The sequence below is a fragment of the Salvelinus alpinus genome, chromosome 20, assembly GCF_045679555.1.
Source record: "Salvelinus alpinus chromosome 20, SLU_Salpinus.1, whole genome shotgun sequence".
NCBI classification, from domain to species: domain Eukaryota; kingdom Metazoa; phylum Chordata; class Actinopteri; order Salmoniformes; family Salmonidae; genus Salvelinus; species Salvelinus alpinus.
In genome coordinates this window covers 12,141,257-12,168,362 of record NC_092105.1, presented here as the reverse complement: position 1 = coordinate 12,168,362, position 27,106 = coordinate 12,141,257, and the positions used below count along the sequence as shown (strand labels likewise).

The 27,106-nt window shown below is 39.7% G+C and overlaps 2 protein-coding genes across 13 annotated transcripts in view; one reads left to right on the top strand and one right to left on the bottom strand.

The window, feature by feature from the left end:
- Nucleotides 1-8,658, top strand: part of LOC139546309 (PTB domain-containing engulfment adapter protein 1-like) — a 185,449-nt gene extending 176,791 nt beyond the window's left edge. For 10 of the 12 annotated variants that reach the window (XM_071354529.1, XM_071354537.1, XM_071354527.1 and 7 more), the window contains one exon: nt 7,849-8,658. In XM_071354529.1, the coding sequence (XP_071210630.1) occupies nt 7,849-7,920 (72 nt within the window). In that variant the 3' untranslated portion in view covers nt 7,921-8,658. Of the gene's footprint in view, nt 1-5,927; nt 5,939-7,848 lie in introns of all 12 variants that reach the window. The other 2 variants (XM_071354539.1, XM_071354536.1) reach the window with 1 other exon arrangement.
- Nucleotides 8,659-11,264: 2,606 nt separating this feature from the next.
- LOC139546308 (collagen alpha-2(V) chain-like) overlaps nt 11,265-27,106 on the bottom strand; it is a 63,414-nt gene continuing 47,572 nt past the window's right edge. Inside the window, exons 31-53 of the mRNA XM_071354526.1 lie at nt 26,883-26,927; nt 26,644-26,742; nt 26,423-26,530; nt 22,573-22,626; nt 22,100-22,153; nt 21,953-22,006; nt 21,787-21,840; nt 19,942-20,049; nt 19,791-19,844; nt 19,596-19,649; nt 19,222-19,383; nt 18,485-18,592; nt 18,274-18,381; nt 17,652-17,705; nt 17,391-17,498; nt 16,863-16,916; nt 16,440-16,547; nt 16,286-16,339; nt 16,075-16,182; nt 15,407-15,710; nt 14,949-15,130; nt 14,330-14,572; nt 11,265-13,722 (exon numbers count right to left, since the gene is read on the bottom strand). Coding sequence (XP_071210627.1) covers nt 13,576-13,722; nt 14,330-14,572; nt 14,949-15,130; nt 15,407-15,710; nt 16,075-16,182; nt 16,286-16,339; nt 16,440-16,547; nt 16,863-16,916; nt 17,391-17,498; nt 17,652-17,705; nt 18,274-18,381; nt 18,485-18,592; nt 19,222-19,383; nt 19,596-19,649; nt 19,791-19,844; nt 19,942-20,049; nt 21,787-21,840; nt 21,953-22,006; nt 22,100-22,153; nt 22,573-22,626; nt 26,423-26,530; nt 26,644-26,742; nt 26,883-26,927 — 2,424 coding nt within the window. The 3' untranslated portion in view covers nt 11,265-13,575. The remainder of the gene's footprint in view (nt 13,723-14,329; nt 14,573-14,948; nt 15,131-15,406; nt 15,711-16,074; nt 16,183-16,285; nt 16,340-16,439; nt 16,548-16,862; nt 16,917-17,390; nt 17,499-17,651; nt 17,706-18,273; nt 18,382-18,484; nt 18,593-19,221; nt 19,384-19,595; nt 19,650-19,790; nt 19,845-19,941; nt 20,050-21,786; nt 21,841-21,952; nt 22,007-22,099; nt 22,154-22,572; nt 22,627-26,422; nt 26,531-26,643; nt 26,743-26,882; nt 26,928-27,106) is intronic.

The window sequence follows — 27,106 nt, the reverse complement described above, 5'->3', positions numbered from 1 at the left end:
TTGAACTGCAGTGCTCACCTGTCTTTTACATAAATGCCTATTGTCAGAGGAATTTAACTGTAAAACTGAACCATGGGGTTTTTATATTTCAAACTCTTTATTTTAATTGGAATTAAACTTTGGGAACATGCACAGCAAAATTGACATCAGAATTTTAACATCAAGCGTGTTAAATTTAACACTTTCTTAGAAATTATATGTGGCCCACCAAAATAGTGTTAAACTAACACTTTTCAAAGTGTTGACAAACTAAAAACCCTAGAGTGTTGTGTCCCTTACACCATGGATGTTGCAAATTCAGACTTAAATTAACACTTTATTAGAGTTGTTGCTGTTAAGGCGTCCTCATGCTTCCCAGCCAAAACGGTTCAGTAGAGTTCATGCATATATTATGACAAAGTTTTGTGACGTTCTGTTCGTTTTGGACTGGAGGCAAGCCGATGTTCAGATCCGAAGTCTATACCACTTCGTCGGTGATTGGTCAACAGTAAGGATTCTTCTGTAAAGTCTTTGTTGTCATTCAAGGAGAGATGACTCGTTTTCATGCACATTTTTTTATTGAAAAATACTGCACCAAAAAGATTTTACTTAGATGTAAAATTGTACAACTATTATAAAAATTACATTTCTTGAGTTATCTTTTTGAGGAAGTGTATACCGGCTACGGCGTCAGGAGTATATACTACATACTATTAGTTCATTTTAGCATACTGGAAATGAACGGTATCGTTTCAGTTGAGCAAACTAGAGCGTTGCCTGTCTACCGGAAGTTGATGCTGTTCTATGCAACCTCTTGCTAGCTTGTTAGCATAAGAAATGACTAGCCAAACATTTTACCATTTCAGGTGGGTTCGTAAATTCAATCTGGAGTGCCAGAGCGCACACTGGATGCTCTGGCCGAGGAGTAGGGTTGATCCGAGCATTCAACGGCAGTCAAGCACCCAAGCTAACTGGATAACGTTGGCTAGCTACTTCCAGACACAAATGAGAGAACACCTCACTCTGACCATTTTACTCACCCTAGCAGAGCTGGTTATCCAGAGCATTGGTGACTGTAACTGTGCTGCTAGCAACAATTTAATTTAAAAAATATGCCGACGTTTCCTGACACCGGCCATATTTAACAGGTGTTGAGCGTTCGTAAATTCATCAGTTATTCTGCGTGAGAGGGCTCTGAAATCGTAGTAGATAGCCAGAATGTACAATGTCCATTGAAACGCACAATGACTATACCACTTAGGTAAGAATTATGTGAATAATCAAGTCAATAAACGTTGAGTAGTTAGATAGCAGGTAGTTAATATACTGCCTGGCAAGTTCAATGTATTAGTAGCCAACTAACGTTATGCTATGCGGTTCGTAAGGATAGCGTAGCTAACAAATTGTCAGCCAACAATGTGTAACGTCGCTTATTTAATAAGACATTACTTTATTGCATTGCTCAACGGTTTCTTAACATTTGTCATTAGTTTTAGCAATGAATTTGTATCCGCACTCGATGGACTTCGGCTGCATATTTTCCGCCATTTTCTTCAAATCTGTAAACGTTGTGAAGCCACTGCCATTTTCTGAAGAATTGCATTATGGTCCCTAAAAGCACAGAAATAGTGTCTACTGCATGTGTAACTGATGTGAAATGGCTAGCTAGTTAGCGGTGGTGCGCGCTAATAGCATTTCAATCGGTGACGTCACTTGCTCTGAGACCTTGAAGTAGTTGTTCCCCTTGCTCTGCAAGGGCCGCGGCTTTTGTGGAGCGATGGGTAACGATGCTTCGTGGGTGACTGTTGTTGATGTGTGCAGAGGGTCCCTGGTTCGAGCCCAGGTAGGGGCGAGGAGAGGGACGGAAGCATTACTGTTACACATGTATACTTCATATTTTGGCGAATTTGGTACGACATCCGGGAACTTTTGGCATACTAACTATATCCATAATATGACCAATAAGCATATAATATACTCAATTCACGTCACAAATAGTACGGTTATTCAGAACACAGCTCAGGTTCAATGTTAGCTAGCTAACATTAGGCTATAACTAGCAAAGCAAATGGCTCTGAAATACGAATAATATTACTACACAGACAGTACACGCAACATTAGCTAGCTGACCTAACAGCAGCAGTCAAGCACCCAAACTAACTGGCTAGCTTGCTAGGCACTTCCAGACACAAATGAGAGAACAGCTCACTGACCATTTTACTCGCCCTATTGAAATGGATACATAGTGGAGTCTTTTGTTAAGACATGTAGCTAGCTAGCTAAACAATGAACCATAATCCCAACTCATGTCATTACTAACCAGCGTGAATCTGCAGATAGCTAACAAACCAGGTTCAATGTTAGCTAGCTGAAATTAGGCTATAACTAGCAAAGCAAATGGCTCTGAGATACAAATAATATTACTACACAGATCATCCACGTAACGTTAGCTAGCGAGCCAGCCAGTTAACATTAGCAAGCTAACAGTAAACTTTAACTTGAAATGAAAACAAATTTCTGTCAAAATTAGAAATGTGTCATATCTGAAGATGTAGCTAGCTAGACTATCTTACCCGTAAACATAGAATGGACGCTTCTCCCTGTCACGGATGCCATTACTTAGTTTGAAAATGTAATCCGGATACAGCTGTTTTCGTCATCTCCTTAGTTATCATACTCTAATTCAGCTGATTTCAAAACTCGGTCCTCCAGAAAGTGGAGAGCAACACTTATGCAGTTCTACTACGCGATATAACGTTATATATATATTTTTTAAAGCCACCTTAGACAGGATTACCTAGAAATACTGACCAGCTCAAATAGACATATGCAGGCTACATGGAAGACCAAACTGAACTAATCTCTCGGCATGTCCAGCCCGCTCATTGTCTCAGCCAATCATGACTAGCGGGAAGGTTGCTATGTGACTAGGCTCGTAAGTTAACAATTTTATTTGTATTTACAAATGGCATACCAATTTGTTATTAAGGCACATAAAGGTTCACATGTTCCAAAAGCATTTCTGCCCCCCCAAAAAAATGGCTGTTTTTTTTTTTGTTTAATGGCTCTCCTGTGAAGTAGTGACGCGCGATATACGCCTAGTTTCCTGAAACGAGTCACAACAACTTCATTATGCTCAAAGGGATATTCATTGTTTTTTTGTTTTTTTACCCTTCCACTAATAGGTGCTCTTCTTTGTGAGTCATTGGAAAACCTCCCAGGTCTTTGTGGTTGAATCTGTGTTTGAAATTCATTGCTTGACTGAGGGACCTGACAGATAATTGTATGTGTTGGGGTGCAGAGATGAGGTAGTCATTAAAAAATCATGTTAAATACTATTATTGCACACAGAGTGAGTCCATGCAACTTATTATGTGACTTGTTAAGCACATGTGTACTCCTGAACTTATTTAGGCCATAACAAAGGGGTTGAAAACTTATTGACTCAAGACATTTCAGCTTTTCATTTGTAATTAATTTGTAAAAAGAAATATATATATATACACACACACATAATTCCACTTTGACCTTATGGCGTATTGTGTGTGGGCCATTGACATAACATCTCTATTTAATACATTTTAAATTCAAGCTGTAACACAACAACATTTGGAAAATGTCAAGGGGTGTGAATACTTTCTGAAGGCACTGTATACAATACATTTCATAAGGCCTTTAGTTATGCCCTAGTTATCCTCAAAATTGTGGTGTGACAATATTGGCTCATGAGCCACATCATACCTGCAAATCACAAAACGGCCACTTCTTATGGCTGGGATCCCGTTAACGGGATCGATATGACAACAAATCAAATCAAGTTTATTTTATATAGCCCTTCGTACATCAGCTAATATCTCTAAGTGCTGTACAGAAACCCAGCCTAAAACCCCAAACAGCAAGCAATGCAGGTGAAAGTGCAGGGCGCCAAAAACAACAGAAATCTCATAATTAAAATTCCTCAGACATACAAGTATTTTACACCATTTTAAAGATAAACTTGTTGTTAATCCCACCACAGTGTCCGATTTCAAAAAGGCTGTGTGACGAAAGCACAACAAATCATTATGTTAGGTCAGCACCTCTATTCACAGAAAAACACAGCCATTTATCCAGCTAAAGAGAGGAGTCACAAAAAGCTGAAATAGAGATAAAATGAATCACTAACCTTTGATGATCTTCATCAGATGACACTTATAGGACTTCATGTTACACAATACATGTATGTTTTGTTCAATAAAGTTCATATTTATATCCAAAAATCTCAGTTTACATTGGCACGTTATGTTCAGTAATGTTTTGCCTCCAAAACATCCGGTGATTTTGCAGAGAGCCACATCAATTTACAGAAATACTCATAATAAACATTGATAAAAGATACAAGTATTATACATGGAACTTTAGATAAACCTCTCCTTAATGCAACCGCTGTGTCAGATTTCAAAAAAACTTTACGGAAAAAGCACATCATGCTATAATCTGAGTACAGAGCCCAAACAAGCCATGAAGATATCCGCCATGTTGTGGTCAACAGATGTCAGAATAGCATTATAAATTTTCACTTACCTTTGAACTTCATCAGAATGCACTCCCAGGAATCCCAGTTCCACAATAAATGTTTGATTTGTTCCATAAAGTCCATAATTTGTCCAAATACCTCCGTTTTGTTTGCGCGTTCAGTACACTATACAAACTCACGACGCGCGGGCAAGTCCATGCAAAAGTTCAAACGAAAAGTAATATTACAGTTCGTAGAAACATGTCAAACGAAGTATAGAATCAATCTAAAGGATGTTTTTATCATAAATCTTCAATAATGTTCCAACCGGAGAATTCCTTTGTCTGTAGAAATGCAATGGAAAGCAAGCTAACTTTCACGTGAACGCGCATGGTCAGCTAATGGCACTCTGCCAGACCTCTGACTCAATCCCCTCTCATTCGCCCCCACTTCACAGTAGAAGCATCAAACAAGGTTCTAAAGACTGTTGACATCTAGTGGAAGCCTTAGGATGTGCAATATGACCAATATCCCACTGTATCTTCAATAGGCAATGAGTTGAAAACCTACAAACCTCAGATTTCCCACTTCCTGGTTGGATTTTTCTCAGGTTTTTGCCTGCCATATGAGTTCTGTTATACTCACAGACATCATTCAAACAGTTTTAGAAACTTCAGAGTGTTTTCTATCCAAATCTACTAATAATATGCATATATTAGCAACTGGGCATGAGTAGCAGGCAGTTTATTCTGGGCACCTTGTTCATCCAAGCTACTCAATACTGCCCCCAGCCATATGAAGTTTAACACTGAGATTTTAACACATGCAAATTTGCTGTAGCATCCAGCTGCAAATTGCTATCGACAAACGTTTACATAATCCCTCTCTCTGTCCGTACATGATTAAGGGCTCGATTCAATGCGCAGTGTGGAAGATCTACTTTGTAGTGTGGTTGAAATGTAAAGGTAATTTCCGATTGAACTGACATATGCAGTGTTTACCGTGGAAGCCTTGCAAACGTGGAAGCCTTGCCTTTAAATATTAATCACACTACAATGCTGATCTTCTGCGCTACTGACTGAATGGAGCCATAACAATTTTGGATAAAAAAAAAAAAACTTTATTTAACTAGGAAAGTCAGGAACAAATTATTATTTACAATGACGGCCTATGAACTGCCTTGTTCAGAGGCAGAACTACAGATATTTTATCTTGTCAGCTCGGGGATTCGATCTAGTAACCTTTCGGTTACTGGCCCAATGCTCTAACCACTAGGCTACCTGTTGATTACTGGCCCAATGCTCTAACCACTAGGCTACCTGCATGCTGAAGTAGTTCCTGTAGGAGGCATTAATATACTACTCAGTGCAATGTCTCTTCTTTCCTCTCCTTCCTGCCTTTAATTCTGTCTTAACTATCTGTTTCCATCTCTCTTTTCCCCCTTTTGCTGCAGCGTCAGAGATGGTTTGTACCGTTACACTACTTTGACCCTTCTTGTAGTTGTCGTGACAGTGACTGTGTCATCGTGAATGGATTTGCATGTATTCAATTTGACTCTGTTGTCTGCATACAGTCCATCAGTAAAACCAAGCATTTTGAAATGTCCCACTTTCATATTGCTGTACACATGTTTTTCATTGAGTTGAAGTTACATTTTCCAGTAAACAATGTGATTTAGAAAAATATATATTTATTAACCTCGTTGGCTATGGAAGCTTTACTTTTCTCAGTCAGTCTCTTTGATTTGATCATTCACAGCAACAATAATGGAAAATTATATGAATAAATAACTAAGGCTGTCAAAGGATAGAAAAATGTAATCAAGTTAATCGCAGGATTTGTGATTAATCGCAAATACAGAATTTGCTCAAACTGAGCTGTAATTTTAAGACTTTTTATACAAAAACCATTACAAGATTATTGACGTTTTAATTTTGTGTAAGCAAAATCTGGTAAATTGATGAAGCACACTTTCTTTAACCTCAATGTCAACTGGTTTTGACATCACATTGTTGTTTTTAGCTGTATAGATGATGTGTTTTGGATGTTTTCAGTGAATTTTGAACACTTTCAGACAATAATAACGTCAGTTGAATGATTAACTCTCATAGCCCTATGAATAACACATCTGATCTAATACTGTGTTGTGTGTACCTGGCTGTCAACAGTATTATATTTTGTTTTGTAACTGAAAATGTGTTATTGCTCGTCAATCCACTTCATCATACTTGTATTACTTGTTGTTTCTGGAACATTCTATCGTCACATGGGGTCAGATGTGTTAAAAGTCCTGTAGTTATTATTTGCTACATCCATAGGTCAGACACAGATGCTGATGTGGTTTATGGTGTAGACTGTATATGAGGGTTTTACACTTCTTTGAAGGGATTTGGGTCAAAGCTTCCTCAGATCTTGTTATTTGTCTGAAGTGCTTAGACATTCTAGATTTCATATCCCCTAACCATTACTTTGTGGACTTGGATGCCTGCTATTTTGGACCAAGCAATAATAAGAACTTGGGGCCAGTATGAATATATTTTACGGTGTTTTGGTTACAGCTCACCAAGGCTGTGTCTACACTTAGCACTGCACGAAGATCGCATTGAAAAGACTGGATGCATTGTGTGCTGATGTCTCCTCAGTCCTGACACAATCAGGCTATCAAAAGAGCATCAGCTCTCTGCCCACAAGTATCAAATCAAATCAAACTTTTTGTCACATGCGCCGAATACAACAAGTGTAGACCTTACCGTGAAATGCTTACTTACAAGCCTTTAACCAACAGTGCAGTTCACCAAGTATCCAGAAAACTTGTGTTTTGGGAGCGAAAGGCACCTTTTTTCATTAAACATTGGATGAAATACGTTCCTAGCGTGTGAGGAACATGTTTGCTGGCTTCATAAATCCTAGCTAGCTAGCATATTTTGAAGAATAGTTATGTTAACCTGTATGCAATCTCTGGCTTTGCTAGCTAGCTTGCTGACCTAGTTACAGAGGTTAGCTGGCTAGTTAGCTACAGTAGTTGGCTACTGCCATCAAGTTGTTGTTGTGCTATTATCAGATTTTGCCTGTTCTACCGTTTGCAGAATGCATACTGGCATTTGAATATATAGAGCGGGAAAAGGGAATCCGGACACAATGTGGACACTGTAGACACATTTAATATGTAGCTGTAGTAGACGCATGACGTGTTTGGGATTGTCAAGTCTAGACACGGCTCAAGACTCTGCAATGTCTCTCAAAGATTGCTGACATAGAGGAACTGCAGTATTGATTATACCGACCACCTCCAGTTGACGTCTTTCTTCCTATAGAGCAGATTGACATGGGATTCATGTATTTTTCTAACAGCCATTCTCCCCCTTGTTTTACAGGAGGGGTTCAAAATGGGACTAACCCTAGAGGCCACTGTCTTTTCTCTTGAGCCACTAGGCGGTCGCTGCTGATGCAAATAAGACATGTTTGTGTTACATACTGTAAACTCATTTGTATTAAAAAAGTGCCAGAATTGGGTCTACAGTCAAGATGTCAATGTTCTTCTAGTCCTTGAGGTTTATATGTATTTGCATTTGAATTTGGTTTTAGAATATGCAAAAGGTAATATTCAAATCTGATATAGAAAGCACTATTTTTCTAAGAACTGATATGGGAAGGAATATTTTTGAGACCCCTTGCTTTTAAAGGCAATGAAGGATGTAAATAGTATGTCCAATGGTATACTCTGTGGCAGAGTTTTCATATACAAGTACGTCTTATGTTGTAGAATCTGCTTCATTGAATATACACCACTTAGATCAACGCTGTTATTTGTCTGTCAGACGTAATGACTTGCTCACCATCAACTCACAAGACACGGAAATGTAGCTAGTCTTGTATTACCACTCATGTACCTAACTCTCAGCTTGCCCTTAATTTGACAATTTGAACATTTCCTCTGTTATTTTTACTCATTTTTAGTGTAATTAGTTCTGCTTGTTTTGACCTGACATTTTAACTGATTTAGTTTTATTGTCTTATTAAACATTTTAACAGGTGCATTTTACATATCGGTATGTATTGCTAGCTATTTACTTTCTTATGATATATGTCAGTGTCCTCTTGCACCGGAAAGCACTTTTGAAAACCTCTGTCAGGACTTGTTCTTTTACTTTGCTGTTACAGTTATTAAAGAAAACATTACTGCATCACTTATCAACACTCAAAAATTATTGAAATGTGTTGGCGCTACAATTTCAAAAAAAATATATGCATTTTATATGTAAAATTCTGGGGGATCAAGTATTTTTGCTAACACTTTACATTCAGTTTGTTACATAGCACTTTTGTAACTGCACTTAAAAATTACTATGTAACAAAGAGATATTACAATGTTACTAGTGTAGTTACAGCATTACTGTACAGGTATAAGAAAACAGAAACTTAATGTAAAGTGTTAGCATGTTGGATATTCTCAAGATGTACCGGCGGATATTCAACCATGGATCTCCACTGATGGTTAGGCTTTGATGGACATATTCAATAACTCTGTTGCTTGGTGACATCATAATAACAGTAGGTAATACAAAATGAAAATAAAACATTTTATTGTCACATACACCGGACAGATGCAGTTAATTGTGTTGTTTTACAGGGTCAGCCATAATTACGGTAAAGTGCCTTGCTCAAGGGCACATCAACAGATTATCATGTTGTCGGCTCAGGTATTCAAACCAGCAACCTTTCGGTAACTGGCCCAAAGCTCTAACTACCAGACTACCTGTTTGTGTCGCTTGTTTACATACTCATGAAGCCTCCTGAATCTTGATGAGGACTTTGTATCCATTAGGACATTCTTTCTCTCTCGGCGTCCCGCTCAGTGACACAGATGCAACTGCAGCTAGTCTTATTACTGATGTAGAAAGTCCTTCAGTTCTATGCAAGCTTGATTTTAAGCCGCTGTACCGCAACAATTACCAAGAGCTTGGGACGAGGAGAGTCAATTAAGAATGACAGAAGAAGGATACAGTGCCTTGCAAAAGTATTCACCCCCTTGGCGTTTTTCAAATTTTTTTTGCATTACAACCTGTAATTTAAATGGATTTGGATTTCATGTAATGGACATAACAAAATAGTCCAAATTGGTGAAGTGAAATTAAAAAAATGACTTGTTTCAAAATATTATACAAAATAAAAACGGAAAAGTGGTGCATTCATATGTATTCACCCCCTTTGCTATGAAGCCCCTAAATAAGATCCGGTGCAACCAATTACCTTCAGAAGTGACGTAATTGGTTAAAGTCCACTTGTGTGCAATTTAAGTGTCACGTGATCTATCACATGATCTCAGTATATATACACCAGTTCTGAAAGGCCCCAGAGTCTGCAACATCACAAACCAAGGGGCACCACCAAGCAAGCGGTACCATGAAGACCAAGGAGCTCTACAAACATGTCAGGGACAATGTTGTGGAGAAGTACAGATCAGGGTTGGGTTATAAAAAAAGATCTGAAACTTTGAACATCCCACGGAGCACCATTAAATCCATTGTAAAAAATGGAAAGAATATGGGACCACAACAAACCTGCCAAGAGCGGGCCGCCCACCAGAACTCACAGACCAGGCAAAGAGGGCATTAATCAGACAGGCAACAAAAATAGCAAAGATAACCCTGAAGGAGCTGCAAAGCTCCACAGCGGAGATTGGAGTATCTGTCCATAGGACCACTTTAAGCCGTACACTCCAGGGAGATGTGGCCAGAAAAAAATAAGCAAACGTTTGGTTTTTGCCAAAAGGCATGAGGGAGACTCCCCAAATATATGGAAGAAGGTACTCTGGTCAGATGAGACTAAAATTTTGCTTTTTGGCCATCAAGGAAAACGCTATGTCTGGCGCATACCCAACACCTCTCATCACCCCGAGAATACCATCCCCACTGTGAAGCATGGTGGTGGCAGCATTATGCTTTGGGGATGTTTTTCATAAGCAGGGACTGGGAAACTGGTCAGAATTGATGGAATGATGCATGGCGCTAAATACAGCGACATTTTTGAGGGAACCCGTTTGTTTTCCAGAGATTTGAGACTGGGACGGAGGTTCACCTTCCGGCAGGACAATGACCCTAAGCATACTGCTAAAGCAACACTCGAGTGGTTTAAGGGGAAACATTTAAATGTCTTGGAATGGCCTAGTCAAAGCCCAGACCTCAATGCAATTGAGAATCTGTGGTATGACTTAAAGATTGCTGTACACCAGCAGAACCCATCCAACTTGAAGGAGCTGGAGCAGTTTTGCCTTGAAGAATTGGCAAAAATCCCAGTGGCTAGATGTGCCAAGCTTATAGAGACATACCCCAAGAGACTTGCAGCTGTAATTGCTGCAGAAGGTGGCTCTACAAAGTATTGACTTTGAGGGGGTGAATAGTTATGCACACTCAAGTTTTTATTTTTTTTGTCTTATTTCTTGTTTGTTTCACAATTTAAAAAAATGTTGCATCTTCAAAGTGGTAGACATGTTGTGTAAATCAAATTATCTAAACGCCCAAAAAATCTATTGTAATTCCAGGTTGTAAGGCAACAAAATAGGAAAAATGCCAAGGGGGATTAATACTTATGCAAGCCAGTATAGTTTCATTTTTGGAACCCGTCCATTGGTCCTAACCCTTTGAGATTATCCCTTCTGTGTGCCTACTGAAAAAAGGGAATGAAATGGACTGTTCTAGTTGTAAACATGAAAGATGACCGGCTTCCAGCAACATTCAATACAAAAGACTTACTAATAAACAAATTAACTATGAAATGAACACAGAACAAAATCTTTTCAATATTTATTTCAGTTGATGAAACTGACTTGGTTCCAGGATAGAATATCCTATTGATCTGCCTCTGAGATGGTCATAGGCAATCAGACCAATCTACCAGAATATTTACAGTTTTGAAATATTTAATAAATACTATCATTATGGAAGGTTTTCTAAAACAAAGGAATTAGAAAGTTGATTTAGGAAAAGCTTAACTAAAGAGAGACATAAATCAACATCACAATGGACATAATACATGTATAATTACAAAGCTAAATAAATGTTAAATTCACATGTAATATTCCTTTTACCTACGGCAATATTTCCTGTAAAAATGTATATATTTATCTGTGGAAACAAATTGCTTAGTAAATGCAGAAAGGCTCAGCTTTTCCCTACAAAGTAGAACCGTAGCTAATTAATATGACAAAAAAAGAACTTTGGGGACAAGCGTTTTGTTTAATTTGTTGCATAGCAAAAAATACATGAAGCAAATAGGCTTCGTCTCAAAAAGCTGCTATAAAAGATGACTAAGAGAAAGTGACTTAAAGGGCTTACTGACATGCAGAAAAAACAACAACACACTTGTAGTGTTAAAATGATCACGATTTAAAAGATAACAAGTTAAAAGTATCAGGAATTACAAACATAACACACTCAAAGTGTTAAAATGACCAGCGCTAATTGAAAATAAAAGCAATTATTTAAAAAGACAATCACCACACACTGTGTACGAGACATTGATTCCACCTCTCCATCTTTATTGGTAGTCCCTAACCCTCCCCTGCACTGTATATGGGAGAGGAGCACTTACAGACAGCACCAAACCTGTGAACAGGGTTACACATAATCATGGCATCCCAGTTTGTGGAGACGAGGTAGCTAACACTGATAAATCCACTGGTAGCTAACACTGAGGAATCAACAGTCTGGTTGGATCTTTAATTTTAGATTCAATGGAGTCAGTTCAGAGCTAGGATAACTTGGATACAGAAATCAGTTATTTCAAACTGTTTTTCAGTTCTGGAAAGAAAAGAACAATGTAATTTCCTCAATAGCACCATAAACGTTCAGTTTACATTGAAAACTGTTGTTGAATAAACATAAATGAAAGAAATTATGTAAAATATTAAGAGCTTAGGAGATCTTAGTGGTGGAATAAACCATTGTAGTTATATTATTTTATAAACTGGGTGGTTTGAGCCCTGAATGCTGATTGGCTATCAGATCGTATACCACGGGTATGACAAAGCTCTTTTTACTGATCTAATTAGGTTGGTAACCAGTTTATAATAGCAATAAGGCACCTTGGGGCGTACTGCCAAGAACAGCCCTTAGCCGTGGTATATAGGCCATATTCCACACCCTTCCCCCGTGCCTTATTGCTTAAGTAGAATGGTGTTCTCATCTTACAAACAGCAGTTAATGACTATATATTTTTTAAGTATTCATATTGATCAAGGACATACGGCAGCTTTTCATCTTTTATGCATAATATCAAATAGAGTATCAATGGATTGGATCTTTGTACCATATAGATGAAATATCATGTTCTTATACCATGGCATTTGTTGAATACTCATTTCTAATTGGCTTGAAGGGCATTCTAGAGCGTGCATTATTTCTCTATTATGCACGGTATATCAGCACGGTAGAATTAAATGGCTTTAGTTCATTCTTACATGTTCTATGTTTGAGCAGGTTTTGAAAGCAAAAGTCTAATTAAAAGAACTATTGGCATTGTTGAATTTGATTTTCATAATAACAAGCTAAGATTGATGGTTTGGTTAGCTAAACTAGCAAGTCTGTTTGTTTGGTTACCAAGGCAACTATTGTAGCTGTCTAGTAAACTTTCTGGCTACATCAATTTAACACATTTCAAGAGGTAAATGTGTTAAATTATAGCCTTGGTATAATAGGGATAATCAATTCTGAGCTATATGCGTTCTCTGGAAAATAATGCAACTCAGAGGAAGGCTAGTTCCACTCTGCTAGACCATCATGGAACACACCTTCCACATCGTTCATTATTTTCCAGAGAACCCATAGCCCCTCGTTGATTATCCCTTACATAATGTATTTTTCAAATGCAAGCAAAGTTTCTAAATGTTGCTTACTTGTTCTTTGTTCCCCCCAAACATTCATCTAACATACACAGGGCGAAAACATATCAACTACGATGGGGAATGGTTGGAAAGGCACAATAAATATCTTGCCACGAGGCGAGAATAGTCCGCAGTACTTGTATGTACAAGGCTGATTGCGTCAGCTGATAGTTCAAGAGTCTCAGGATTGTCTTCAATGCGTTCCTGTTGTTGTTGGAATTTAAAGGAAGCAAACAGGGCCAATATCGATACCAAACTCCTGATCTGAACCACCAATGTCCACAGGGGCCATATCCATGATGGGAAGTCTGGCTGTTTTCTGTGTCCTGTACTCAAACACGGTCTTGCCCCAGTTACCATTGGATTGCTGTAAAGAGAAAGAAATGGGAAAGGATCAGTAAGACTTCAGTAAGTCAATGTTTTCAGCGACGACCCCGATTTAAACATTTCAGGACCCAGACTCAAACGGACCCAAAACGTCCACAGAATAGAATTGAATTAAGCAATAAGGCACGAGGGGGTGTGGTATATGTCCAATATACTACGGCTAAGGGATTTTCTTATGCATGACGCAATGCAGAGTGCCTGGATACAGCCCTTAGCCGTTGTATCTTGAATGTACGCTTGTTTATTCCATGTGTAACTCTGTGTTGTTGTTTGTGTCGCACTGCTTTGCTTTATCTTGGCCAGGTCGCAGTTGTAAATGAGAACTTGTTCTCAACTAGCTTACCTTGTTAAATAAAAGTGAAATAAATAAAGGTAAAAGTATATTGGCCATATACCACAAACCTCTGAGGTGCCTTATTGCTATTATAAACTGGCTACCAATGTAATTAGAGCAGTAAAAATACATGTTTTGTCAAACCTGTGGTATATGGTCTGATATACCATGGCTGTCAGCCAATCAGCATTCAGGGCTTGACCCACCCAGTTTATTATATATATATACTGTATAATATAATAGTATTACTCACTCCACAACTGTCCTCCACCACGGTGTATCTGAAGCGGCTGTTTCCCTCTGCTTTGAGCTCCAGGTCATTGGACCCCTTGAGGATGACAGCTTTCTTCAGGTTCCCAGTCGACTCGTCCTTGTAGCCCACTGTGTTCTTGCAGTGGTAGGTGATGGTCTGAGAAGCCTCTTTGGAGAGCAGACGAATGAACGTCATCTGAACCGTGACAGAGTTGGCCGGCTGGTCTTTGTTACCGTAGGTGAACTGCGAATACACAAAAAGAGAAAACAAACAAGTTGGAAAATTGGCACCATTTGATGAACTCACTTTTTAGATTAAACTTCAATATGATGTTATCAACAGTTATCAGTAATGTCATTTTTTATCTATGTACAGGTAATATTTACATAGCAAATATTACCAGTGATGGTAAAATGTCAGTCTTGCTATATAAGTATTTTCCCTCAGCAATACCCCACTACCATATAAAATACTTGCATCCTATTATTAGGGGTAGAATTGGGTAGGAATACATAGGAGCAGAATTCCCTCATTTTGAATGTCCAGTGATCCTGGAGTTGTTTTCCAACCCGAATCATAGAAGAATATGAGTATTACAGGGTAGAAACATTGTTCTTACTTGCTGTCCTCTATTGATGTCCGCTCCAAACCACACAGGCTTATTCCTTGAGGTGCTCCACCACACTTTGCGAGGTATGCTGGCAGGATTGGCCGAGATGCAAGTCTCTCCCGTCTCCATATTACAATGTACTTTGATAGCATCCTCTGAGCTTCCTTGGTTTGGATCGACCCAGTATTCACCTGGAACAGAGAAGGAGAACATTGTCCCACAATTGTCACATTCAAAAATAAATAGCAAATATTTACTCATGAATCAGATCCCATCTGCCAGACTATTGGCTACTTTCACATGGGAGATATTTCAAATGTGAGTTAGAAAACATGGCATCTTCAGGGGTAGAAGTACTGCCACAATAAGATTGAGACATGGTCTGAATACCTAATAACTACAAAAAACCACCTTAATGATGATTTTTGATGTGTAGTACATCCCACCTCATGGAAACAACAACTCACCGCTTTTCTTCAGTGGGTAGCACTGCTTCAAGTCCTCACAGGTCCTAGCCGGGTGCTTCCTGCTGCCGTCGGGACTTTTCATGCTGTCGATTTGGCTGCTGAGGGCCTTCAGAGTGGCCTGGACACCTGGGTCCAGCTGCTGGGTGGCATTGCTGTTGGGCAAAGCCTCATCCTCATTGAATTCGGGAGGGGGAAGGGGGCCGCCATCGTAGTCTTGCATGGCACCAAACAGGTCATCCATGGCAGCTGTGGGGGGGCCGGGAGGGCCAGGGAGACCAGTGGGGCCTGGTTCTCCAGGAGGTCCCTGGAAACCACAGAGTAATGGTAAGTAATAGTGTTTTATTTAAGTGTGAACAAATTAGGTGTCTTAACATTATGTGCCAAATGATCATGATGTTTATGTTGTCTTCCCAGATATTTTTTATATCAGTGTACAGATCTGCTATCTTAATTTGATCTCAAATTGTAATGTATTCAAGGTTTAAAAGGGCTTCTAAAAGGTGTAATTTCCACCTAAAAATGTCAGACATGAATTGCCCTAACGAAAAATGTATCAACCCTGAGAAAAATGTCCATCAACGATATAATGATTTTCCTGCCCGTGAGAAACTGGTCAAATTAAGATAGAGCATGTTATGATAGGTGAAATGACCCTCATATCAACATGCCTCAGGTCCGATTTCGCCGCTAATTCCACGTGTTCCAGGAGGTCCCATTGGTCCAGGCTGGCCGATGTACCCTTCTTTTCCTGGTGGTCCAACTGGTCCAGAGGGTCCCTATCATAACATACCATATTAAAGATACATTTTAATGAGTCATGAAATACAACATGGTTAACAACATGGAATATCAAAGAAGAGTGTCCTGTATGGTACGTACTCTTTGTCCACTTGGTCCGACGATTCCTGATGCTCCCTGCTCTCCTGTTGTACCCTATAAAAATAAATACAAAATGTAATATCAAGACAGATAGTACTTTAATGGGTATATATTCTACTCAATTACAGATACTGTATGTATTGATTTGACGTACCGGTGGTCCGGGTAAACCTTGTAAACCGGTGAATCCCCTGTGTCCCTTCTGTCCTCTGTCTCCGTGGTCTCCCAGGTCACCCTTATCACCTCTGGGTCCTTGTGGTCCCTGTTGTTTAGGAGGACACCGTGCAGTCACATTTTTATGGGAAGTCCAATGAAAAAACAAGAAAGCTCATTTCTGTTTGTGATTGTGTCGTCATATAAATATGACGACAAATATGTTCTCACATGAGTCTAGTAGTTTTAACCATCACATACTGGGTTATCATTTCTGTGAATGCTCGCAGGAAATCAAATGACTTGGATTTCTATTAGGATATCAAATACATGTTTAAGATAAATTGGTGGTATAGTCATTCAAGTCAAATGAAATGATAACCTTAGTTTTTTTTTATTATGCATCTGTTGATGATGGTCTTACCGTTAACCCTCTCTTTCCTGTTGAACCGGGGGGACCATTTGGTCCTCTGGAACCCTGTGTTTGAATAAGACCACAGCATGACTCAGTCAGATACTGTATATTAGTAACTGGCTTTAAATGCCTTCTGTTTCATTTTTCTGTATTTAAAATTATTGTTTGGATACCATTATTTACTATTTGTTATGTATTTTTTTCTATTTTTTTCTATTTATTTTTTGTATTATTATAATTTATTAGTCTTCAACATTTTTTCACTCTTTATGCGATGCATACTGCTGAGAACACCGGAAGAAGAATTATCACTGAATTATCCCAGGAAATCATTGTAATGTTTGTTTGTGTCAATTAATCCCATAAGGGATGGGTTGACAACTGGCAATTAGACACGAAAATAAAATGTCATTCATTTCATTCCATTCATTCAGTAACATTACCATGACCCTTTCCTTTCCCCATCTTATCTCATCATGGGATGCTCATGAATTGACAGGGAAAGTCCAACGTTAATGAAAAGGGCATATTACGTACAGCGTCTCCTCTCTTTCCAGAACCACCGGTGGCACCAACTGGACCCGGAGTTCCAGGTTGTCCCGGGGTCCCGATCAGTCCCTCTGGACCATGGTCCCCTCTCTCTCCCTGTGGAAGTCATCAGAATCATTTCATTGCCACGCCTAAAAAGGTTGAAAATAATTTGTCTTGCTGTTACAACACAGTTGGTCAAGCACAATAAACAATAGGAGACATTCTGGACACAGTTTTGAAAATGAAAAGTGTTCAGCTCTTTCCTACCCTTTGACCAATGACTCCAACTTTGCCTGGCGGCCCATCAGATCCAGCAGGACCCTGGAGCAAAATAAATATTGTGATTAACTACGGTATTCTGCATACATTCCATACAAGAGAAGTTAGGCTTCTTTAGAGCTCTGGAGAGCTCTGCTTTGTTTTTGCCCATTTACCATCGTTCACACCCTCCTGACGCCGTAGCCCAACCCATCTCTTTGAGAATTCACATGTAAAGGCATGAGTCAGCATTGCATCGCCCTCCAGGAAGTAGTTTCTCTATTCACCCCCTCCATTATCTCAGCCAATCATGGAGACTGCCTTTGTTCCCCTATACTGTAGCTCAGTGTTTTCTTCTTGGTTAAACTAGGCTCATAATTTATCATTTTTATTCATATTTACTGCTCCAATTAAGTTTCTAATTAAGGCACATGAAAGTTCATATGTTCAAGAAGTTATTTATGCAAAAAATGTAATACAAAATATATAAGTATATATCAAAAAAAAAATTTACGGTCCTACTGTGAAGTAGGAAATAGGGTCAAATGCCTACGATCCTGAATCCGGACACAAATGGTGACTTGTAAAGTAAAGAGTTTTGTTAAGACAAAAAGTGTAAGGGTCAACTTACATCGGGACCAGGATCGCCACGGGGTCCGTTGGCACCAGGAGAACCGACCGGGCCAGAGGGGCCTTTGTCTCCCCCAGGTCCTGCAGTCCCCTGTTTCCCTGGAGGACCCTACAAACACCACATGGGCATTGGAACCATGAGGGGCACTGTAACATGCAATGTAGAAGCAGTTCATATTGTGGCCACACGTGTGATCCAAATCAATACACACCGCTGGTCCTGGAAGTCCCAGCATTCCACGCTCTCCCCTCTGACCAGGAAGACCCACAATGCCTCTCTGTCCTGTTGTTCCGGCGGGACCTGGAGGCCCATCAGGACCCTGCGGAAACAAATCCAGTTGGAGTTTACCCTGACTGGTTATTGTGCTGTACCAGGGTTGTGGTCAGTCCAATTCAACACGACTCAAACTTGTAATTCAGTTCATGAATTGGATGTTTCCTGATATTTTGGTTATTAATAATTTTTCTTATTTCAATGTGGATAAATTGTATTATACAGCAATGTGTTAATTAAGAATTAAAGCACGAGGGGGTGTGGTATATGGCCAATATTCCACGGCTAAGGGCTTTTCGTATGCATGACGCAACGTGGAGACAGCCCTTAGCTGTGGTATATTGGCCATATTCTACAAACCTCCAAAGGTGCCTTATTGCTATTATAAACTGGTTACCAATGTAATTAGAGCTATAGAAAATACATGTTTTGTCATACCCGTGGTAGACGGTCTGATATACCACGGCTGTCAGCCAATCAGCATTCAGGGCTCGAGCCACCCAGTTTACAATGTCCAATCAATTCCTGAGGTTTACATTTTTGTTCTAGCCCTGTATGAATACACCCACTTTAATTTATCAAGGGCTTAGTGATGTGCATCCCCTGAGATTATCCCAGATACTGAGATTCTCCCAGGAACCGATTGAGAAACATTGCTATTCATTGATAGTTTACCGTGGGTCCGTCCTCCCCAGAGTCTCCCTTGTCTCCTGGGCCTCCGGCTGGTCCTGGGGGGCCTCTTTCTCCTTGTCTTCCAGGGGATCCGTTCTCTCCACGAAGGCCAGGAGGACCCTCCTTCCCTGGGGGACCAAGGGGTCCGGCCTCTCCAATGGGACCCTGTCACAAACATCATTTGTTGTTATTTTGTTGTTATTTTTGTTATTGTTGTTTATCTCTCTGAGAATAATGTGAAGTGCATTCACAATAGCTGGTAAGTGGTTATCATTAAAGTATTCAATTCCAGTGGCATATTGAAATGATAGCCGATGGCTACTTCCGAATTGGTACATTTAATCAATCTAACCAAAAGTGGTTTGGTGATTACTTACAGTTGAGCCTGGTGGTCCAACCCTGCCTGCAGATCCAGGAAAACCAGTGGGGCCCTACGAGTGAAAAGATGAGAAGATCCACATGATTACTGTTCATTACATGTTTATATACTCTCTGAACTGTATGTGTCAATACCTGGACACAATCATGTCAAAGTCCCCAGAGACTGATCAAAATATAAAACATGAACTTACAGGTGCACCTTGGGTTCCTCTGCCGCCCTTCAGTCCAGCCACACCAACAATACCCTACGGAGAGATGAATATTGTTGTATGAGATTGTTCCTCCTGATCTGTTGTCTATGTGAGACAATGTAGCACAAGAGAATGTGACATGTTAACTCACAGGAGGTCCGTGGGATCCAGATAAGCCCTGAGGCCCTGGAGAACCAGCGTCACCCTTCTGACCTGGCTCTCCGAGCTCCCCCTTGACTCCTGGTTGCCCATCAGGACCCTGTATGAGGATAATAAGAAAATAAGCATAAGAGCTGGAAACATCCCAAAGGCACTACTTTTTTTATGAGACGACACAAAAGGAGGTCTAATAATATGCTAATATACAAGGGGTGGGTCTAATCCTGGAGTCCACCTATGGTAAATTCAATTGATTGGACATGATTTGGAAAGGCACACACCTGTTTATATAAGGGCCCACAGTTGACAGTGCATGTCAGAGCAAAAACCAAGCAATGAGGTTGAAGGAATTGTCCATAGAGCTCCGAGACAGGATTGTGTTGAGGCACAGATCTGGGGAAGGGTACCAAAAAATGTCTGCAGCATTGAAGAACCCCAAGAACACAGTGGCCTCCATTTCTTAAATAGAAAAAGTTTGGAACCACTAAGACTCATCCTAAAGCTGTCCGCCTGCCCAAACTGAGCAATCGGGGTAGAAGGGCCTTGGTCAGGGAGGTAACCAAGAACCCAATGGTCAACCCAGAAGGAAAGCCATCTCTGCAGCACTCCATAAATCAGGCCTTTTTTTACCTGTATTTTACTAGGCAAGTCAGTTAAGAACAAATTCTTATTTTCAATAACAGCCTAGGGACAGTGGGTTGATAGATAGATTTTTACCTTGTCAGCTCAGGGATTCAATCTTGCAACCTTTTGGTTACAAGTTCAACGCTCTAAACACTAGGCTACCACTCGCCTTTATGGTAGAGTGGCCAAACGGAAGCCACTCCTCAGGAAAAGGCACATGACAGCCCGCTTGGACTTTCCAAAAAGGCACCTAAAGGACTCTCAGACCACGAGAAACAAGATTTTCTGGTCTGATGAAACCAAGATTGAACTCTTTGGCATGAATGCAAGCATCGTCTGGAGGAAACCTGGCACCATCCCTACGGTGAAGCATGGTGGTGGCAGCGGCAGGGACTGGGAGACTAGTCAGGAATGAGGAAAAGATAAACTGAGCAAAGTACAGGGAGATCCTTGATGAAAACCTGCTCCAGAGCACTCATAACCTCAGTCTGGGGCGAAGGTTCACTTTCCAACCGGACAATGACCCTAAGCACACAGTCAAGACAACGCAGGAGTGGCTTTGGGACAAGTCTCTGAATGTCCTTGTGTGGCCCAGCCAGAGCTCAGACTTGAACCTGATCGAACATCTCTGGAGAGACCTGAAAACAGCTGTGCAGCGAAGCTCCCCATCCAACCTGACAGAGCTGGAGAGGATCCTCAGAGAAGAATGGGAGAAACTCCCATTCTCCCAGGTGTGCCAAGCTTGTAGCGTCATACCCAAGAAGACTTGAGGCTGTAATTGCTGCCAAAGGTGCTTCAACAAAGGACTGAGTAAAGGGTCTGAATACTTATGTAAATGTGATATTTCAGTTTTCAAAAATGTCTAAATACCAGTTTTTTCTTTGTTGTTATAGGGTATTGTGTGTTGATTGATGATGGAAAATAACACTTTAATAATTTTTTAAATAATTTTAGAATAATAAGAAAGAAAATGTGGAAAAAGTTAAGGGGTCTGAATACTTTCCGAATGCGCTGTATGATATACAGTACGACATGAATTATTATAATCGCGTTATTTACATCTGTAAATGAAAAGCGCTCTATAAATGTAATGTGTTATTAGTAGTAGTAGTAGTAGTAGTGGTATTAATATTAGTATTAGTATGATGCTAAGACAATCAATTGAATGTCATGTCGTAGGCATCTTGGGTTACAGTAATTAAGAAGGACTTACGGGTGGCCCACCAAACCCAACAGGACCAATAGGACCAGGTTCACCACGGTTTCCCTGGGGGAACAGAATACAAACAGATCATTATGCCATAACAGCTGATATGATCATTTCCCAGGTAAATGTGTCACTGTATGGTTTTATACTGAATGTAAAGTTGTCCACTCACAGGCATCGCTCTTGATCCATGAGGTCCGGGAGGGCCTTTAGGTCCAGCTTCTCCCTGCAATTACAACAAGTTCCAGTTGTTCTAGCGTCACAACAAAAATATTAGCTAACTAAATTATTCTAGCTTTTTGGCAAAATGTGTCTTTACCTTTTCACCGCTGGGTCCATGGGGTCCGGGTGGGCCGAGAGGACCAGGAAGACCCTGTGGTAAGAAAAGGTCTTGTTAGAGGAAATACATTCATCCATTTTGTGACTTTGTGCAATTAAATGAGCAGACATATTTCTCTGACAGAACATGCAGCTTCATGTTTCCGAGCTGACTCCTACTGTAATACTCCACTGTAGAATAAGTGTCTGTTGTTGTTTTACAACCCTACAGTACAGATAACTTTTCCTGTTCTGACACAATCACTGCATGCTAGCATGGCTCGCCAACTGTTTGAATAAGCTGGGTAAGCACCTGGGGCTACTGTAGCACCTTTCAAATAAGAACATCTGCTATCTGTCTTCACATGATCAAAGCACAAAACTATTTGTTTTAGGCCAAAATAAGAAAAAACACATTGCCTCTTTGTGTTGCATAAAAGCGAAAGATAAAATGCACGTGTAAATTTGACTTACTCTTGCGCCATCATTTCCAGGTGTACCTTCTGATCCCTTCTCTCCACCGGTTCCCTACAATGATGGAGAATGTCACATGTCACAATCAGATAAATAATATTATTCTTATGTTATCATAATGATTTATTTTTTACTTTGCCCACCTTTAACTACCAACATCTACTGTACTCTTCCAAGGGTCCACACAAATCACAGTAGAAAACAATCATACACATTCAGTAGACAGAAACAAGGATACGCAGACGGCTATACACCGTCTCCCTAGACAGGATATTATAAGATAAGGAGATGAACACACCGTCTCCCTAGACAGGATATTATAAGATAAGGAGATGAACACACCGTCTCCCTAGACAGGATATTATAAGATGAGGAGATGAATACACCGTCTACCTAGACAGGATATAATAAGATAAGGAGATGAACACACCGTCTACCTAGACAGGATATTATAAGATGAGGAGATGAATACACCGTCTCCCTAGACAGGATATAATAAGATAAGGAGATGAACACACCGTCTACCTAGACAGGATATAATAAGATGAGGAGATGAATACACCGTCTCCCTAGACAGGATATAATAAGATAAGGAGATGAACACACCGTCTACCTAGACAGGATATAATAAGATAAGGAGATGAACACACCGTCTACCTAGACAGGATATTATAAGATAAGGAGATGAATACACCGTCTACCTAGACAGGATATTATAAGATAAGGAGATTAATACACCGTCTACCTAGACAGGATATTATAAGATAAGGAGATGAACACACCGTCTACCTAGACAGGATATTATAAGATAAGGAGATTGATACACCGTCTACCTAGACAGGATATTATAAGATAAGGAGATGAACACACCGTCTACCTAGACAGGATATTATAAGATAAGGAGATGAATACACCGTCTACCTAGACAGGATATTATAAGATAAGGAGATGAATACACCGTCTCCCTAGACAGGATATTATAATATCAGGATGTGAATACACCGTCTCCCTAGACAGGATATTATAATATAAGGTAGTTGAATACACCGTCTACCTAGACAGGATATAATAAGATAAGGAGATGAACACACCGTCTACCTAGACAGGATATTATAAGATAAGGAGATGAACACACCGTCTCCCTAGACAGGATATTATAAGATGAGGAGATGAATACACCGTCTACCTAGACAGGATATAATAAGATAAGGAGATGAACACACCGTCTACCTAGACAGGATATTATAAGATGAGGAGATGAATACACCGTCTCCCTAGACAGGATATTATAAGATAAGGAGATGAACACACCGTCTACCTAGACAGGATATAATAAGATAAGGAGATGAACACACCGTCTACCTAGACAGGATATTATAAGATAAGGAGATGAATACACCGTCTACCTAGACAGGAGATTATAAGATAAGGAGATTAATACACCGTCTACCTAGACAGGATATTATAAGATAAGGAGATGAACACACCGTCTACCTAGACAGGATATTATAAGATAAGGAGATGAACACACCGTCTACCTAGACAGGATATTATAAGATAAGGAGATGAATACACCGTCTACCTAGACAGGATATTATAAGATAAGGAGATGAATACACCGTCTCCCTAGACAGGATATTATAATATCAGGATGTGAATACACCGTCTCCCTAGACAGGATATTATAATATAAGGTAGTTGAATACACCGTCTCCCTAGACAGGATATTATAATATTAGGTAGTTGAATACACCGTCTCCCTAGACAGGATATAATAAGATAAGGAGATGAACACACCGTCTACCTAGACAGGATATTATAAGATAAGGAGATTAATACACTGTCTACCTAGACAGGATATTATAAGATAAGGAGATGAACACACCGTCTACCTAGACAGGATATTATAAGATAAGGAGATTAATACACCGTCTACCTAGACAGGATATTATAAGATAAGGAGATGAACACACCGTCTACCTAGACAGGATATTATAAGATAAGGAGACGAATACACCGTCTCCCTAGACAGGATATTATAATATCAGGATGTGAATACACCGTCTCCCTAGACAGGATATTATAATATTAGGTAGTTGAATACACCGTCTCCCTAGACAGGATATTATAATATTAGGTAGTTGAATACACCGTCTCCCTAGACAGGATATTATAATATTAGGTAGTTGAATACACCGTCTCCCTAGACAGGATATAATAAGATAAGGAGATGAACACACCGTCTCCCTAGACAGGATATTATAATATTAGGTAGTTGAATACACCGTCTCCCTAGACAGGATATTATAATATTAGGTAGTTGAATACACCGTCTCCCTAGACAGGATATTATAATATTAGGTAGTTGAATACACCGTCTCCCTAGACAGGATATTGTTATATAAGGAGATGAATATACCATCTCCCTAGACAGGATATTATAAGATAAGGAGATGAACACACCGTCTACCTAGACAGGATATTATAAGATAAGGAGATGAACACACCGTCTACCTAGACAGGATATTATAAGATAAGGAGATTAATACACCGTCTACCTAGACAGGATATTATAAGATAAGGAGATGAACACACCGTCTACCTAGACAGGATATTATAAGATAAGGAGATGAATACACCGTCTACCTAGACAGGATATTATAAGATAAGGAGATGAATACACCGTCTCCCTAGACAGGATATTATAATATCAGGATGTGAATACACCGTCTCCCTAGACAGGATATTATAATATTAGGTAGTTGAATACACCGTCTCCCTAGACAGGATATTATAATATTAGGTAGTTGAATACACCGTCTCCCTAGACCGGATATTATAAGATGAGGAGATGAATACACCATCTCCCTAGACAGGATATTATAAGATAATGAGATGAATACACCGTCTACCTAGACAGGATATTATAAGATAATGAGATGAATACACCGTCTACCTAGACAGGATATTGTTATACAATGAGATGAACACACCGTCTATCTAGACAGGATATTATAATATAAGGAGATGAATATACCATCTCCCTAGACAGGATATTATAAGATAATGAGATGAATACACCGTCTACCTAGACAGGATATTGTTATATAAGGAGATGAATACACCATCTATCTAGACAGGATATTGTTATATAAGGAGATGAATACACTGTCTCCCTAGACAGGATATAATAATATTAGGTAGTTGAATACACCGTCTCCCTAGACAGGATAACGTAAGATGAGGAGATGAATACACCGTCTCCCTAGACAGGATATTATAATATCAGGATGTGAATACACTGTCTCCCTAGACAGGATACTGTAAGATAAGGAGATGAATACACCGTCTCCCTAGACAGGATATTATAATATTAGGTAGTTGAATACACCGTCTCCCTAGACAGGATATTATAATATTAGGTAGTTGAATACACCGTCTCCCTAGACAGGATATTATAATATTAGGTAGTTGAATACACCGTCTCCCTAGACAGGATATTGTTATATAAGGAGATGAATATACCATCTCCCTAGACAGGATATTATAAGATAATGAGATGAACACACCGTCTACCTAGACAGGATATTATAATATCAGGATGTGAATACACTGTCTCCCTAGACAGGATACTGTAAGATGAGGAGATGAATACACCGTCTCCCTAGACAGGATATTGTAATATCAGGATGTGAATACACTGTCTCCCTAGACAGGATACTGTAAAATGAGGAGATGAATACACCGTCTCCATAGACAGGATATTATAAGATAAGGAGATGAATACACCACCTCCCTAGACAAGATATTGTAAGATAAGGAGATAATCAAGTAGTGTGTGAATACTTACTCTGTCACCTTTAGGCCCAGGAGGACCAGAGATCCCTCTCTCACCAGGCATCCCCTGAAGACCAGGAGGTCCTAGGTCACCAATTCCACCGTGAGGACCAGGACTACCCTTTGGGGAAAAAAGCAATGGGATCAGTTTCATATTTGCTGCTTCAAAGATCCAAAACACATAATCCTCCATTGAGGTTCCACATTACATCTCTATGCATGGACAACAAATACCTTTGGTCCATCGGGTCCTGGTGCTCCGGGGATTCCTTTGGGTCCAGCTAAACCGTGAGGTCCGAGTTCTCCTCTCTCTCCTGGGATTCCACGTTCTCCCTGTTTAAACACAAAACAGGTTTCAGTCACACAACAGACACATATAATGTATATGTGTGTCTGGTGCAATACTGCGTGGTATATACAGTATGTTCAATATATTCCAATATATATTTATATTAGTAAGATGGTAAACGTACCCTAGGTCCAATTTGACCCACAGCACCTCCTTCTCCGGGGATACCCTAAACAAGACAAATAAAGTCAATCTAAAATGTCATGATATCATACAATGAGGATTGCATCCCATAAAACAGAGGAGCTATTTATCTTATTAGGTATATACTTCAGCTAACTCAGACTGTGCAAGTGCTCAGTTGCTAGAGCATGGAACTTGCAACGTCAGTATTGTGGTTTCGATTCC